We start from the raw sequence: 17,398 nt of genomic DNA on the forward strand, positions 1-17,398 counted from the left end.
CAGAACTGAATATGACTGCGGATCTGTGAAACCCAAGTAAAAGTATTCTGTGAATATATGCCTTGAATGGTATCAGATTGGCTCTTGTATCTTCTGAAGCTGCCAATTACTGTCTCTTTCCGTGCTTGCTTGGCTTTCCTTTCTCCACTCTTCAGTTTCACAGATATGACAAATACATTTAAAACCTATAATCAAAAGTAATCTGAACTGTGAACTGCACAATAAAAAAATCACCAGCATCTTGAAAATTAGAGCAGTAGTATTAACTGCATAGAGAATTCTAATATTGTGCCTTTTTCTGTTTGGCAACTATTTAGAAAAACTATTCATATGGAACAGTGAGCATATATTAAAAAGCCTCTACTGAATCACACAAATGAGTCAGTCCAATGTACCTCTTGTGACTCACAGATGATCTGCAGTGGCAACAAATAAGCCCTGTTGAAGATGCTGCCTTCCACATGAAATACAACTCTGAATTTGTAGATGCTAATGATGACCCATCTCTTCTTGCTCTAATTACCAGAGGCATTAAGTCTGTTGCATTAGATGAAGCATGTACTTGGGTCAAGACAGACTACCCAACCAAATGATCCCAACAGATTTAATAATCTCTGACAGTTCTCTTGCCTTCTTAAACTGTTGTCCCATTTCTCCCTATTAGTGGATTAAGTGACTGTAGAAAATGAGTAATTGTAGCTTGAATCCCCTATAACATTTATGCCATGGCAGTCATTAGTACTGTTCAGAGTTGCCATTCAGAGGATACTGGCATAACATAACCAGGCTTTTTGGGGGCAGAAGTTCTGGGAATTCATTTGCGGTTTTTTTTTTTTTCATTTTGTCTTTTAACAAGTTGATATGGGCAAAGGGGATACTTCAATGACAAAAGCCTGGGTTGGACTAAAGGGAAAAGAAAGTGCTGCTAATTCACTGTGACAGCATCAGAATCACATATGGGTGCCAAATTGAAATGCTTCTCCACTCATTCCCTCCTCTTACCAATCAATACTTGGCAGGCTCAAAAATGCTCTGAATGCCTATGCTGCTTGTTCTCACTGCCTCACGTTCTCACATTAGCCTTGGGCCTGCTTGATATGAAGTGCAAGTTAAAGGTTTGTGTACTTTCCATACTAAGCACAGCACTGCATCAGGTCTGGTGGTTTATAAAGCCTGATATCTTTTTTCTGTTCATGGCCATACAGGACACGTCATAAAAAGGCAGATGCTTTTGCTAGAACTTAGTTCTCTTAACTTGGGAAGAGATCTGAAACCCAGAATTATTTACAACCTGGATGTTTTCAGGCTGCAGTGTAGCATTTCCAAAGAAAATGATTGTTCCAGGATCACTGGCTAAGGATGCGGGAAGTCCTGAAAAATGCTGAGATTATAATGCTGCTACCCACCACTGACCAGCCACAACTATGAAATTCGTAAGAATCCAATTGGGTTTGCAGCAGTTTTTTAAGCAGCAAGCCACTGGGAAGCAAACATAAATAATGTAGCAGTGCTTCTATTATTGCCAAGATTACTGGGACCCAGTGCGGTGACATGTTCAGGGACTGGAAATTTCCAAGTTCAAAATGGTCAGCTCAGAGGACGACAGGAGAGCCAGGAAGCTGGGAGCCCTGGCTGCATCAGCTTTGAGGCTTCCAGGATGGTTTACTGAGATGTTGGGCTGGAAAATTCGTGTTTTGAATTCTAAATCCAAGTACTGTCCTCTGAAAGTTCACTGAAATAGTACAAGTTCAGTGCATCACAATTTAAACATGAAATATTCTACTAGACCACTTCCAAGCATTTGCAAAGGGTATTTTTCCTCTCTCTGTTTTATCCATTACTAAACTACAACTACTGTTCTATTGTTTCTATCAGGAAAAACTACCTGTGGCCAGCATTAAAAAACTACCTGTGGCCAGCATTAACAAAAACAGGCACCTTCCAGCACTTCTATTTATAAGCCTAGGTAAATAGCCTGCATGCCAAATAGGAAATAGTCAATACCAAAGGAGCTCTCACTGATTTAAACACATGGTTAGAAAAATGGCATCTGGAAAAAACATGTTGGCACTTTTAGTACTGGAATTCTTTTCAGGTGAGAAAAAGCTGCCAAATTTTTGATCTCAGCATAGGTTTGCTGATTATTTTCAGCAGGCAAGAAAAGGATTTTAAATCTAGAGGTACAGTAACTCTGGGACAGACAGACCACATCCAAGATTTACAAAAGCCAACGCAGCAAGAAGCATGCTTGCAATGATGAGGGGTTGAATCAGACTGGATCACAGAATTTCCAGGAGCTGGTATTTTTTTCCAAGACTGCCCTCCAGAGCACACTGTTAGCTTGTATTATTTTCACACTTTGCTCTTATGCCCATATTGACCCGATTCAGAACTTATTGCTGGAGTCTATGACAGTTTGAAGCAAATTGAATAAATAACCAATGTTAAGTGAGAATAGTCACTCCAATACAAACTCACTGGGGAGAAAAAAGACTCAGACTGGCATCGCTGTTTATGTGCTTCATCCAGTCACTGAATAATAACAAAATGTACAAGAGTTCACTGGAGCCAGAGCTAGAAACTAGGTCTCATACATCACAGGCCAATGACAGCTATGTATCCACAAGATCTATTGCTTTTTTGTGATGAAAATACAATTATTGCAGTACAAACAGGTCAGCTTCAGCAAGTAAACTGAGAAGGGTCTCCAGGCTCAAAAAAGCCTGGTCCTCAGGAGCTGTTTCAGAGTGCTAGGGGGAATATTTGTGTGGGAGGAGAGTGACATTAAAAAAATCCAAACCACCCAAACAAAAACAAACAAAAGAAAAAAAAAAAGAAAAAATCCCCCCCAACCAACCAAAAAAAGCACAAAAACCCCTCAACAATCCCCCAGAGTGAAGAGAGCTCAACAACCACATTCTGTAAATCATGAACCACATTAAAGCAGATGTGGTTTTGTATGATCTTGGTTAGCACTATGGCCAATCTACTATGTAAAAGCTGTCTTATCAAACTCCTCAGCTTGTGTCATCCTATACACAAAGGTCAAAGATATCAAAGAACCAAATAATAGGTGATCCCTAGCATACGTCACTGTGCTGTGCTCTGGGCCTAACATGGCATTGTGGAGAGGATGGAAAGGAGGAGGTGAAAGGCCCAGACAACTGCATGCTTTGTATGGGAAGAAAGGACAGGAGGAGAGAGCCATTTGGACTCTAAAATGCATAGGCCCTGAGGGAAACCATTGCCATGGGGGAACAATTACTACACAGACAAGAATAAGAGCACCTGCAAAAGTGAAAAAAAAGATGCTTTTTATTAGAAGTATGATATATGTGTCAAAAGCAGAACAGGAGATTCTGCAAACTATTGAGAATAAGCCTTGTCTGAGAAAGAATCCCAACATAGGCTTCAGACTTGCATAGCTACACACTCCAACTTCAGTCACTGGAAAATGGGCTAACAGCCTCCAGTCTAACCTATTTCTTACAAATATATGTGATATTCTTTTAGTTTGAAACTTCTGAAAATTTGTCATTCTCACGAGCAGGCAGCAGGAAAGAGGAATACAACTTCATTATTCAAGCAAATGTTTCCTCCTCTATCTCAGACCATAAAACTATACAGCTTCAAGCTAATCCCCATAATCAGCTGCCCAGCCCATTCCACTTTATTGGCTGTTTTGTGCAGTCAAAGCCAAATTGCCAAAGGGAGAGGGTCAATCATTTGTTCTGCATCTGCTCCAGGCAGTGACAGAACACAGGATAGATATTTAGGGCTAGAACTAGTTAAATGCAGATTCAGGGCACTGAAAATAGGACTGGGGGAGGAGAAACAATCCTGGAATAAAACCACTGGGAATATGCAGAACAAGTTGCTTGGGCAGGCTAGTGCATGGAGGAGCAAGCCATCTCTCTGCTCCTTGGGCTTTTACGGATGGAGGGAAATTGAAGCTCAGGCAGATGTGTTTCAAATGGAAAATGAGGTAAATAACACAACTGTCTGGTAAGAGAGGAGCAGTTTGGGTCAGGAGGGAAGAGCAGCATTCATAGGAGGACAGGATCGTCAGTCCAGTTCCAGCTATCAGGGACACCAAAGATTCATCTGAGTGCACTTCTACTCTATGAACTGCTCTCTAACAAACCAAAGACTAGCTGAGAAAATGATCAAATGGCCACAGCTGTAATTCGAAATTTTTGATAAGCTAATGGACCCCAAATTCAAACAACCCAATATATCTGAGAAAAGACCACTGTGCAAGCACTGCTTTCTCCTGCCCTTTTTCTATACTCTTGCTGAAAGCCACACTCTCCCAAATGCCCACTCTCTCTGCATACCATGCAAGGATCAAAGCATTTCAAATTAATCTTTTAGGAATTTTCAGTTTATCTATTCTTTTTTTATGCACCCTGCCCAGCATCACCATTATAAAACAGTTCCCATCCCCTCCTGTACTACCACTTCATGCTCTTTTAAAATGTCCCTCTGCAGCTCTCTTGCAGCCAGCCCCCTTAGGTAGTGGAAGGTGCTATAAAGTCTTCCTGTAGCCTTCCCTTCCCCAGGATGAACAGCCCCAACTCTCTCAGCCTTTAGTGACAAATTCTTTCTCCAACCACAGGTATTCACCCTGCCTCTGTGTAACCAAGAAGATGCAAGGTGATAATGCTGGAAAGGGTGGAGTTGAGTCTCTCTCAGAAGCAAGGTAGCTTTATTTAAATCTGATCCTGGTGCATGAACAACTGAGTAATTTTGCCCCATAGCTGCTTGGTAGGCAATGCTCACTGCTGCCATCTGAACACCAGCACTGCCTGTTATCAGCAAAGGACAAGCGTGTTTCTCCAAATGTCCCTGTTTTCAAGGGATGGCACCTTTGTTCCACACCTCTCATTTGATGACTTCCAGAGGTCTCAACTATTGACAGTGTGAAAAATTACCTACAGCAGAAGCATCAGAACAAAGAAAATGTTAAAATTACACTGAAAAAACCAAGAATCTCACAGCCGTATGAAACATTCTCTTTTCTATACATAATTCTTTCATTCTTGGTCTCTCACTCTGTTTTTTCTTATCTTGGCCCAACAAAGAGTACAACGCAATGGCCTGGTAGTCAAACAGGCTCCAGTCACAGCAAGATACAGCCAGTTCTCAAAGCACAGGCAAACAAAGCTGTATTTAAGAGCAGCCCAAGCTAACAGAGAGGTGCGTCAATGTAAATCATGCTGCCTTACCCAGTGGCTGCTCACAGAAACACTCCTCGTGTAGACGACAACTAACAAAGTGTTTCAAGCCAGTAGTTTCCTGCAGTATGTAGCTGAAATATATTAGGGAGGAGGGAACAACAAACTTGAATGGCTAGGGATGAAATTATGCTGAGCACATAACTAGATATATCTGAAAAAATGGGCCTTCAACCATCACTTCCATGGTGAAACAGTGAAATGGAAAACTAAGGTAAAAATCTGTCTCAAGTACCAGAAGGAGAGTGAGGCTCATAAGAACTGCAAATAACAAGAACAAAAGATGGCCTTTGTCTGGTAACTTTAGATCAAGGGATGAATAAAACAAGTGATTTTGGAAGCTGGTGCATAGTTCATACATTCTAATGGCTAATTCTAGAAAAGCTGCTGATGAAAATACTTGGAGCTGAAAAGACTTCCAAATACCTTGTGCTCTGTGAGTTTCCAGAAGGCATATGACATATCAATCAGAAAAGATCCATAAGTTGGTTCCATTTTTCTTTTGCATCAAGCAATGCAAGAACCAAGGATGACTCTTGTATTGGTCAGTGCCTAGAAAGCATAATCAGGGAGTCTGGCTAGACTATTGTTCTTATCTCCATGTTGAGGAAGAGTAAAATGCAACATAACACAAGGTCTACCCATCATGTAGACCATCTGTCTTCTTCAGCAAGTACACTTCAAAATACTGACAGATAAAATGCTTTGTCTCTGGCTATTCAAGGAGAATTTTTTAAATTATCTTTTTTTTTTAAGAATATACAGAAGTATGAAATACCTGGTACCCAGCAGTTTAAAACAAGAGCACAGATCCTTATTTCCCAGTCACTTTTCTGAGATTCAGACAACATTTTCTTTGCCACTGGACAGGAGACAGGAAATGCAGTCAAGCTATTTATCACCTCATTTCCAGGTAATGAAGACAAATGTTCAGATTCTGCCATTCCCTGACAAGATGTTTTGGCAGAAGCACTCAGGACAGAGACTGTGGCCTTGTGTATTTGCATCCCACTTTAGAGAAGGGGTGCCAACCAGTTAAGTGCCAGCTAGTGCTCATGGGAGCTCCCCCAGTACATGTTATAACACCACCACAGACATTGTGCTATGCTAAACCCCCCAAAGTGTTTCCAGTCTTTCAACATCAATCAGCACAACTGCAGCCAGTAGTAAATTGATTCTCACATTCCACTGGTGCCGGTTTTTGTTAGAAATGATTTGTGATAGATATGGTGGAATATATTGATTAGTACTGACAGTCCCAGTTTCCCAGGCGCTTTGCAGCACTGCCATTCCAAAATGACCTGCTTTCCACCTTGTCAATTTTCTTCAGCAGAGCCCATTATAAATATCTATTCTACTCTGAAAGCTTCATCCCCCTCCAGAAAACAAAACAAAAGGGTCAGGCAAGTAAAAAAATCAGTACAATAAAATAGGTTTGTGGTGTTGCAAAAGAACTTGTTTTTATTGAGAGATTTTTGTGTCAGGGCAAGGAAAGGCACAAAAGTTACAAAGACATCAGATGAACTGTATGAATCGGAGGCAGTATAAGAGCTGTTACAAATCACCTAAAAGTTGGCTTAATAACATAGGTTAGCCTCTGGAAAATTCTTAAAAGAAAAAACATATTTCAAATTATCAAAATAATTCAGAAATTAAGAGTGAATGTGAAGACCACCAACATTAACTTTTGACTAAATTCACACCTGGGCTTACCACCATCACCCTCTCTTAATAGACAGAGATCACTAACATAATTATTTAAAAACTCATTTACATATTATTACTTAAAAACTTGATATTTACCATTCGTACCTCCAGTGAAGTACAATTCATACAGGTAAAGGCAATATGCATAGGAAATACATTAAGAAAACAGAATAGGTAAGTGCAATTATTCTAAATATTTCAACATTTGATATGGCCCCTCACCTATGGCAAAGAACATCTTAAAAAGATGGATCCAACAGCTGTTCACAGAACATATGAATATACCACCATAAAGGTCTACTGTGGAAAAGCTTATACTATCTTGAGTTGTGACTTCTCAGATGAAGTATTCTACAAACAGATATTTCAGCAGTACAACTCTCAGTTAACAACAGCACACTAATACAGTTAAAGAAGAGAAAAATACTTCTAAAATGTATCAGTTCTCATTTTAACACGGAAAGGCTCATAACACTCAGTATTCAAGTAATCCAAATTAAATATTTAACAATACATATACCAACTATATACAACTTCATTTTTGACTGAATATATTCCCACCCCCTATTTCCAATTTCCTGTTATTCAGCTCTTACCTGACAAGGCCATTCAACTGTTAGCTCAAATTACACGGGCATGAGGAAACAATGCAAAGTCTACAGGATACAGAGACTACACAAAGATTTGTTTTTGTGATGATGAAAGGTGGAGCAGCAACAAAGTAGTTTACCCCTTCGGCTGCTCCTCTGGTCAAGTGGAGGTCTAAGTTCTGTCTTCTGAAATCAGGAAGGATGTAAATGTAAACAGACATAGAATTTGGCTATAAATGTCTGATTACGTCCTTAGGAGTTTCACTTACTTGACCTAAGACAGCAATGCAGAAAGGGAATACAATACCAGCTACCACTCACAACCTGTCAGCCCAGACTAAGGACTTGATTTACAAAAAACCCCAACCCTGTAAAGTCGTGTACTGAGCATAAGTGTCAGGGCTGCAGCAGTGAGGATGCCTTGGGAGGGAAGAGGCCAGGGACTGCCCTGTGCTGATCCCAGCCAGCTCAGCAACAGGCAGCACAGAAATCACAAAAGGGCTGAGGTTGGAAGGGACCTCTGGAAGTCATCTGGTCCCACCTCCCTGCTCAAGCAGAGCCACCTACTAACGCAGGATGCCTTGAACCATGCTCAGATGACTTCTGAATATCTCCATACGTGGAGACTCCACAACCTCTCCAGGCAACCTGTGCCAGTGCCTGATCTCCCTCACAGTACAAAAGTGCTTCCCTATGTTCAGATGGATCCTCCTGTGTTTCAGATACTGTCCACTGCCTCTTGGGCACAGTGAGCACTGACCCACTGCACTCCAACACTGCCAGAGGAGTTGCTGGCACTTCCACAAAAACACGTTCAAGAAAGGGCAGCAAATGATGAGAAACAGATTACAGTGCTACAGCAGGAGGAGAAAAAAAAGGGTAAGCCCATTTCAGCACAAGAGGAGCTGAAAAGAGAGATCCCAAGCAGGAGAAAAGCCAAAGGAAAATCATAGTCTGGGCAGAGGCTGAGAGTAGACTCAGAAGGAGCTACAGCTCTGAAGGGACTGTGTTTGGTGATGAAATACAGACAGAGCAGTTGAATAACAAAGAGCAGTGAAAAAACAAGCACAACAGATTGTTCCCAGTCTCCGGTGCTGCCTGTTGCCTTGCTGAAGGAACTGAGCAAGACATGCAGTCATGGAATTGGAGACTACCGTGGGGTAGGGGGTGGCATGGGGAGCGAGCAGGAAGAGCAGTGTTTGGAAAAAAAGCAGCAGTGTTTTCCTTAATTGTTTTGTTTTTCTTTCAATAACAAAGCACTAGCTAAAATCTCAATTGGCAATAAACTGATTAAAACACCCCAACTCAAAACTTATTGCCCCTGAAAACTGTTCTCAACTGACATTAGTATAAAATTAAGGGCTTTCTGACCCTTCTAAAGGCAAAGAGTATACTCAGGAAAAGCCATGTTCTAGCTGTGTAATTATTCTGCTCCTTCAAAATTTTAAGTATTTTAACTAAATTTAAAAAGTCTTCAAGAAACACTTTAAAGATCAGGATAATTTGAGCACTTTAAGTCATGGATTCCCAAATAAATAAAAAGGAAGTATTTTGTAGTTTTCTAAAAATCAATTAAATAAAAAGTGATAAAAAAGCTCAACAAAAAGAGGTAGCTTAAACAAATCAAAGTACCATTAGATTCAGGAAGTAAAGGTAATGCAATAAAAGTATCCATATGAAAAATATACTTCCGATTTCTACATTACTTACTCAAATTTTAACAAGAACAAAATAAAATTTTGTTTGGCTTTTTGAAGAGTGAAAAGGATCAAATACTAGAAGCATACTTGAAATGGCAGCATCCACAACTCCTCCATCACAAATCACCCAGAAGCTGTTTCCTAGATAACAATTTTCGTCAGTGCCTGCAACACTGTTTTTCTTTTCTACAAACTAACATTAGAAATGCCTGTCTCCCAATCAGGTTTCCATAATTTAAAAGCATTTTGTTTGAAAACAGATGTGCCAGATACCTCTCATGGGACATTTTAAAGTAAATATAACCTTCAGTATTGGCAAAGGTTTTCTTAACTGCCATACTTTTTGCCATAAAAAGTAGGTATAAAATGAGCACCTCAGATGTGTTGGTGGGAAGCAGTAATGTGCATGCTAAAGATCAATTCCCTCTACAAACCTTTAGTAAATGAGGGTGGGCCAAGTATTTAAACATACTCCATCCTACAATCTTGCTGCATATGACAGGACCCCAACACTCCATGGTTCCACTTCATTCTGCATAAACACTGGAGAATGGTTTAAAAGGTTTAAAAGAAATAATCTGGGGGCAGTCAGCTCTGGCTGCACAAAGCTTTATCCACCTGCCTTTTTACTGACAAACATGCAGCCATGATAGAGCTGACTTGCAGTAAATTCAGTTTTAATAGGGATTTAAACAGACTGTGCATTTTATAAAAATCTGCTAGATCTTACGAAGCTCCAGGCAAGTTGTTATCAACAATGCTAATTTGTAATGTTGATGACTGACCTAACAAGTTCCACTCAGCCTTAGAGTAAACTTTTGACATTTGCAACTGAGAAATAAACAGGCTCTGCAGCTTCCTCTGAAATGGCTACATGGTATAAATTCTGCATGTTCTACAAACCTACACTTTAATCCTTCATTCAGTTTCTTTGGTTTCCCAGAAACAAAGCTACTTAAGTAAACTGAGCAATGAAAGCCAAGCAAACAAAGGTAACTCTCTGTCCACCATAGTTTCAGAGATGCTTGTAAATACCAGTTTTGGCAGGCTGCATGAAAGAATTCTAAATGAAAGCAGCTAGAACTAGTTTTGAACTACTGCTTTCCAGCAAAAACCATCTCTGGCACTTATATAAGCCAATTCTATGATGCTACTTTACACATAGTCCCATAAAATGTCGACTGAGGAAATTAAAGATGATTTTTATAAAACAGGCACTTCAAATCAGAACAAAAAAAATCTATTACCCATTAGGCAATACAGGAACTTTTTCCAGAATGACAGGAACAGCAAGCAGTACCAAAATTCAGATGAGAAAGTTCAGTAAATTCAGACTGTCAGGGTGAAAGTTCTACCCAGCTCTATTAGACTTAATAACAGTAGCACCCAGAAAATCTGAAGGCTACAACAGACCAAACAAGGCATTAAAAATACATAGCATGTAAAAATTATGTATAAATTTGCTCACCCTCCAATTCTACATTGAGATCTGCCACAGAAGTTTTCTTATATAGGTGTCTTTCTTTCACATAACAAATCTTGTAATAAGATACAACCAGTGAGACTCAAAATACAGTTATACCCTAAGTCTCCTGTTTGGTAAACAACTGAATATAGACATTTCTGACACAGGCATTGTGTCAGGCCAGGCTAACTTCCACCATCAAATGACAGCACTGCTCTTGGGCTTTTCTGACATGTTTACTGCAAAGGCTCACAGTTTCATGCACAGACTCAGCTGTGTCAAAGAGCCTGATCAAAGAAGCCCTAACAGGGTAGGCAAAGGGATACACAGCACACCAGACTTCAGCCAGAACAAAACAATATTAACCAAATCTGCATTTCGTGGTTATGCTCGAGTTTTAGCTCAAATGTTTCCATTAACACACTCCAGGAAAAGTTCGTTTGTTCCTTACTTTCCCCTTTTCCTCAGAACAACAAAAAGAATCTCTTGCAAAATGCATTTATGTACTTAGGTGAAATAGGCTGGAAAATGTGTGACTCACCTGCATTCCCTTTGGTTCTGCAAATTATATTCTACTAACCTCAGTACATCCACAGTCTGGAGACCCTGGCATGGATTGCACAGTGAGCAGAGGAGCATGTGGCTGCAATCCTTAAAGCCTTGATTGTAACAGGTGGAAACAAGCTACAATGTGGTCTATGTTAATTATCTATCTCTGGAGAGGTGTAAGCATGTTCTTCACTCAGCATCTTGACCTGAACACAGACTCGCCTGTGGCCCTCCTTTAACACAAACCTTCTATGTTTCTGGTGCGTCAGGGAGTCTCTGAATGGCACTTTCCCAATCCCTAAATAGAGAGCACTAGCTTTCTTCTCAGGGAAGCTTAAAAAAATAAACTTCTCACTTATGTTTTGTATTCTCTTCAGTCTATCAAAAGCAGTAAAAAGTAGTGAAATCCTTTTAGAAGGCTGAAGTATCACTTCACAAGTTGTGTGACAAAACATCATCAAATAATTCTAATATTCCTGTCTCTCTAAAGAGAAGCTGGCAAATTAAGCAATGACCAGTTACACAGCATTCACCAAAAGAGACCTTTCCAAATTTTAATTATTTTGGTGCCATGCCATTTCATAGAAAAATTGAGTCCAAAAGAAAACTGAGGCAGGCCACATTTTATATGGATCCAAAATAAATGTTTCATCACTAAAGATGCAGTGCTGAACAAAGCTCACATTAAAAAGCAAACTATGAAACTGGTATCCCGAATAGGACATCCTGGAACCAATGCTATCTCTCAAAGCAGATGCTTCAAGTCAAGACAAGCAGCAAGAAGGGTATTTCTACCCAACAGCTGCTAACTTGCATTTTCACCTACCTTTGCCCTAAAGTACTTCTGTTGAATCCTCTATTTTTTTCCACTCTTTTCATCTAATTCTCCATGCTGTCATAACCTGTCACTCTCCTTCCCTCTCAGCTGTATTCACATATCACTTTTGAGGTCTCCAGATAGCAGAATCCCAAACATACCTCACCTATGATCTCATTAATCAATACCATGGGAAAGCCTCCCCCCCCCTCTAGCATAAACCCACCAAGTAAGCTGGATGAAAAAAAAAAAGGACAGCCAAAGGAGTGCAGGGATGAAATTCCTTCTTGGGAATAGGCATCTTAACGTCTGCACAACACACAAAAAAATTAACAGTTCCAGCTGCTTAATATACAAAGCTAATCTAGCAAAAAACACTGGATACTTCACTCAACTGTAACAAGGACATCAGGTCTCAAGACGTTCAGCATTACGACAGATAATAAACTGATATATCCAGTGCTGTATCATCCTCTGCTTTCCAGTAGCTCCGCAGGGCAAACTTACTGCTCAGACACAGAGATTCATTAATTGTGCCTACTCAGAGTGCTTACACAACTTCAAAGACACCTACTGGATCTGAACTTCAGAACACAAATAGGGAGAGCAAAGCCTGACACTACATTGCTGAGCTCCTCCTGCAGGAATTCTCTCCTATAAACCTTCCGAATATAACTGACCAGGGAAAGTAACAATACAGAATTCCTGTGGTTGACAGAAAAAGAGTTAAAATTCCTTCTGAAAAATTCCCTTTAAAATTTGAAAGGTGCAAACATGGGGGCAGATTTAAGGTTAAAAAAAGAGCAGCAATATCTATAGAAAACAATTACTAATTTTGTCTTCACTCTTGTTTTTACAGTTTTACACAGTTATACTGATGATACAAAAGTGCATGAGTGATGAGGTAAATTTAACTGCAAGTTGAAGACTGTCACAAAATCCAGCTCAGATCCTGCAAAGAGCATCCTACTGTTGGTAATGAAAATTATGCTGAGGTGTCTTGTGGCATTACCAGGGCTGCCAGCAGTGGGTAAGGACAGTAAAACTATAGAGGGAGCAAGGCTACAAGTTCCTGTCTGCCTCTTGGATGACTTTCTCCACCTAATACCTGAAGAGTAAAACTAACTAACTAACTCTTGGGTTTTGGCAGCATGTTAATGCTGCTGGGCTTACTGCTGTTTGCTTCTAAGTAAGCAGGTTTTATTTATCATTTCCCCACATATCCATACATTAATATGTGAACACAAAATTAAAACATATTTCATTAGGTTCGGCCTTTCCAAATATTTCTTAGTACTTTATTTGAGAAAATTTCTTACATAGAAAAAGGCCAAATAAGGCAGAAAGACTACACAGCTGGGTTTAAAAGTGCCTTGCCACATCTACAACAACTATTCAACAGTCTGGGAGAAGAAAGGGAAAAAAAAAACAGAGAAGACCACAAACTAGATTTCTTCTAGTGAAGCTCATAATACAGGCAAACCCCACAACCATATTGATACACTGTCCATAGGGACTGAAGTTCCCAACTTTGCTCACAGTCAACACTTGGATCAAGTTCAGTCCAAGTGGGAATGCTGCATGTGTGCAACTGCAGTGCCTGGGCTGCCCCTCTGCACCAACCAGGGTAGCTGTTCTTTACTCAGTGTTACAGTTCCCCAAGGAACAAAGTTCAAACAGCTCGCTGCAAGCTTCAGATTCTGTTTACTTCCTTTGAGACTAAAGGAACTTCCCAGTTTAACCATGAAATATTCAGCAGTCAGCTTATGCATATTTTTAAACCCAGCTTTTTTAAGTCTAAGATCTATGAAAATGGCTAATGAGCCTAAAAATATACTTTCTGCCATTGTATGGCACTTTGCTAGGAACTCCAAGTAGGAAGAATACAAAACATTTTATGGAAACCAATCTTAACAAAGAGAAAGCCACACGTTAGATGATGATGACAACGTAATCAAGAAAATTGAATCTTTTTAAGGCCTCATTTTTGTCATTGGAACTTTTCACATATTCATTTTTCATATTTCAAGACTCCACATCCCTCTAATAAGCACCTACAGAAAGTTCAGACTAAACAGGAGAATAAAGCTGTCATCCTCAGCAAGGTCAAGCAACTACATGCTTAAGCAAACACCTGGTTAAGAAACAACATCAAGCAACCAAATGCTGTCTCAAAGAAGTCTGCCTGTTTTTTAAATTAGAATGTTATCTACACACGAGACTTTTAAATAAACACTGGCAGCTTCTTGGCAATAAAGCCCAAAATGTAACAGCAACTCATAGTTTCTCTTACCACTTCAAAGTCTCTTCCAGAAATAAAGACACAGATAGGTCTGCAAAAATTAGCTATATATTCTAACACAGCTCACACACACCATATCAGTACCTTACCTATGTCACATCCATGAAATTATATCCATCATAGAATTATTTTGCTCCACAGAGAAGTTCCTTAGGTTCAATATTTATGGTAAAGTGAGGACAAGGTAAAAGTAGGCAAAGCTATAAAGCAGTGCTGAGATGTGGGGAAAACATGGCAAAAATATGCACAAGACAGCTCAAGAAAAACCTCGGTGTATGAAAAGAAGGAAAAAAAAGGTCCATAATGGCCCTTGTGTATGCAGGCTCTTTTGTGTCCTTACTCCCAGCCTTCCATTATCACTAAGTAAATGCCCAGTGCATGACTAACCAGCTGCACCCTGTAACTCTACACAGGTGTGCAGAGAGAGAAACTTTATGTGCACAATTGCCCCTCCTCTACAGAATATGCAGAAGCCATTTCAACATAAAATTTCAGCAACTTGTTCCCACTGAAGTAGCATACAGCACATTCTATGAGCACTTCCACCCTGTGGAATAAAAGAGTGGTTGTTTTCAAGTTTATTAATTTTATACTGAATCAAAATCCATCACCTTGAAAATAAAATGCCAACATGTGCATTGATGATCTGTCCAAATCCCTCTGAACCTAGATAATTTTCTAGGCTTCAGAAATACATTATCCCATTCTTGCTGCCTCACCTGGCTTCAAATGTGGCCCGTGCACTGTCCCTCTAAACCACAAGACTTTGAATGGCTGTCTCATATGGAGATCATCAGTGGTGTAATTAGTCTGAACAGGACTCAAATGCCTCTCCTAGTCAGGAAAAACACAGGCACTTGCCCAATTAAGATTCCCTGACAAGCGATGTCCCCAGTACTTGTCATACAGCTGGACTGACTGGACAAGTAAGAAAAAGGCATAAAATGGGCCAGTGTTTCTTCTGTTCATTACTTGATCATATGAGTCTCTTCATCAGCATCATAAAACTCCTCATCTTCACTTCCACTCCCGGTACAACTGTCTTTGTCTCCAGACTAGAAACAAAAATTAAGTCATTAGTTCGAACAGAAGGCACTAAATCAAGCTCAAAATACATAAGCACAAACCATTATACCTCTATGAAATGCTGCTACAGAAAAGGTAAGAAAAGACAGGTCAAATCACTATATTAAAACTCTGTAAAAGACGTAACGTGAATTAAGATTTCTTTATGTCCTTGGTTGTTCCAGGATCTTTAAAAGAGGTAGAGTGTAGTGGATGGACTTTCTCTGCTCCCCTAGTACACTAGAGAATACACACAGGAGCTAGACTGGCTAGAATGGTTCCGAAGTGATAATGCACTTAACTTCCTTAATTTAAGTCTGAGGTCTCTATCCTGTGGAGAGCTACTGGAAACACCATGGCTCAGAAACACAGATTACTTGATTAGGTAAAAGCTTCTCCATCCAGAATTAATACCACTCCATGTGTAGAACAGACATTTTACTATGCAAGTTCAATTAAAAAGATGCCCCTGCAATACTAATGAAGAGTATTATGGAAAAGGGAAAAACCATTACCATGTCATACGTTCTGAAGGTAAAGTCCCTATTATAGGCATACCCACTCCAGCCAGAGTCCTTTTCACAATGTAATTTATATCACATACCCAAACTAAAGTCAGCTATTACAATTAGTTGACTTTTATTTGGCAAGTATAGCATTTTTCCATGGAACTGACACAAATTAATTGAGGTAAAAAGATTCTCCTGCTAGTATAAACTTTATCTAGTTTGATTATTCAGGATTTTTCCTCCAGTATGCCTGCATCCATCCTAAGACTTTTGCCTATCTAGTCATATGCTAAGAAGGGTGATAGAGAGGGTGAAAAATAGAGAATGTTCCTGACTGACAGTACCAAGCAAGCAAAATCTGTAGCTTTAGATCTGCCTTCAGAGGAGTTTTGCTACAGTAATGTGCATTAACTGCAAAAGAATTTCAGACAGTTTGAGAATTTATATCAGAAGATATAAGAGGAATAATGTAATGCTTTTTTCCAGAGTTCTAAAATTATTTGAGGAAAGTCAGGCTATCACTGGATGCTGTCCAACTTGAGTATCACATCCATGTATGTTAACAGTGACAAAATCTCCATTCTGGGCAATCACAATGCATGTTATCTTGAAAGTGATACCAAAGGACAATGGATTCCACAGGGGGAATTCAGGGGGAATTGCCAAATAAATTCTAAATCTTTCTCACAGCAGCTTCATAAGACCTCTCTACGCGCTTGTCAAATAGGGTTAACAATTAACAGCTTTCCATTTTAACAGCACTTTCTTTTTGAGCTTTAAAATAAATCCCTAATGTCTCATAGACATTCCAGATCTAACTTCACGGAAGTTACAGGATTAGTTCAGGCCTGAGCCACTGACTTTTTGATTTGGATTCAGTAATTTTAATCCATCTGGCCAAAGTGTTCCTGAAGAATGTTCTCAATTTTACTTTTTTTCCTTCTGTGGGTCCTGTTCAGGTTGGGATTTTTAAGAAGCCTACAGAAGCACAAGCAAGGAAGAGTTAAACCTGAGAAGACTGGTTGACATAAGTGAATCAGGTTGAGAGAATACTGATAGACAACAATTGTTACCTCCAAGGTCAATACTGACCTCAGCCGGGCAAAAAAGAAAATAAAAGTATGACTTCCCTCCCTCTAAGTTGTAACACCTGCACTGCTTGCTAGAGTTGCTTTTGTTGGGAAACCATCTGCACAACCCCCTGCAGCGCTACAGGCTGGGCACAGAGTGGCTGGAGAGCAGCCAGGCAGAAAGGGACCTTGGAGTACTAATTGACAGGAAGCTCAACATGAGCCAACACTGTGCCCAGGTGGCCAAGAAGGCCGATGGGATCCTGGCCTGTATCAAAAATAGCATGGCCAGCAGGACCAGGGCAGTGATCCTTCCCCTGTACTCTGCGTTGGTGAGGCCACACCTTGGGTATTGTGTTCAGTTCTGGGCCCCTCAGTTCAGAAAGG

General features: G+C 39.9%; 1 protein-coding gene across 3 annotated transcripts in view; it reads right to left on the reverse strand.

Annotated features, from left to right (window-relative positions):
- The window catches only part of SLC22A15 (solute carrier family 22 member 15), a 51,852-nt gene that overhangs the window by 3,849 nt on the left and 30,605 nt on the right, over positions 1–17,398 (reverse strand). Inside the window, exon 12 of one of the 3 annotated variants that reach the window (XM_071560227.1) lies at positions 15,340–15,422. The exons of 1 other annotated variant lie outside the window; for it this stretch is intronic. In XM_071560227.1, coding sequence (XP_071416328.1) covers positions 15,340–15,422 — 83 coding nt within the window. Of the gene's footprint in view, positions 1–6,680; positions 15,423–17,398 lie in introns of those variants that run through there. One more of the 3 variants, XM_071560237.1, reaches the window with a different exon arrangement.

This window comes from Pithys albifrons, chromosome 1 (genome assembly GCF_047495875.1).
Source record: "Pithys albifrons albifrons isolate INPA30051 chromosome 1, PitAlb_v1, whole genome shotgun sequence".
NCBI classification, from domain to species: domain Eukaryota; kingdom Metazoa; phylum Chordata; class Aves; order Passeriformes; family Thamnophilidae; genus Pithys; species Pithys albifrons.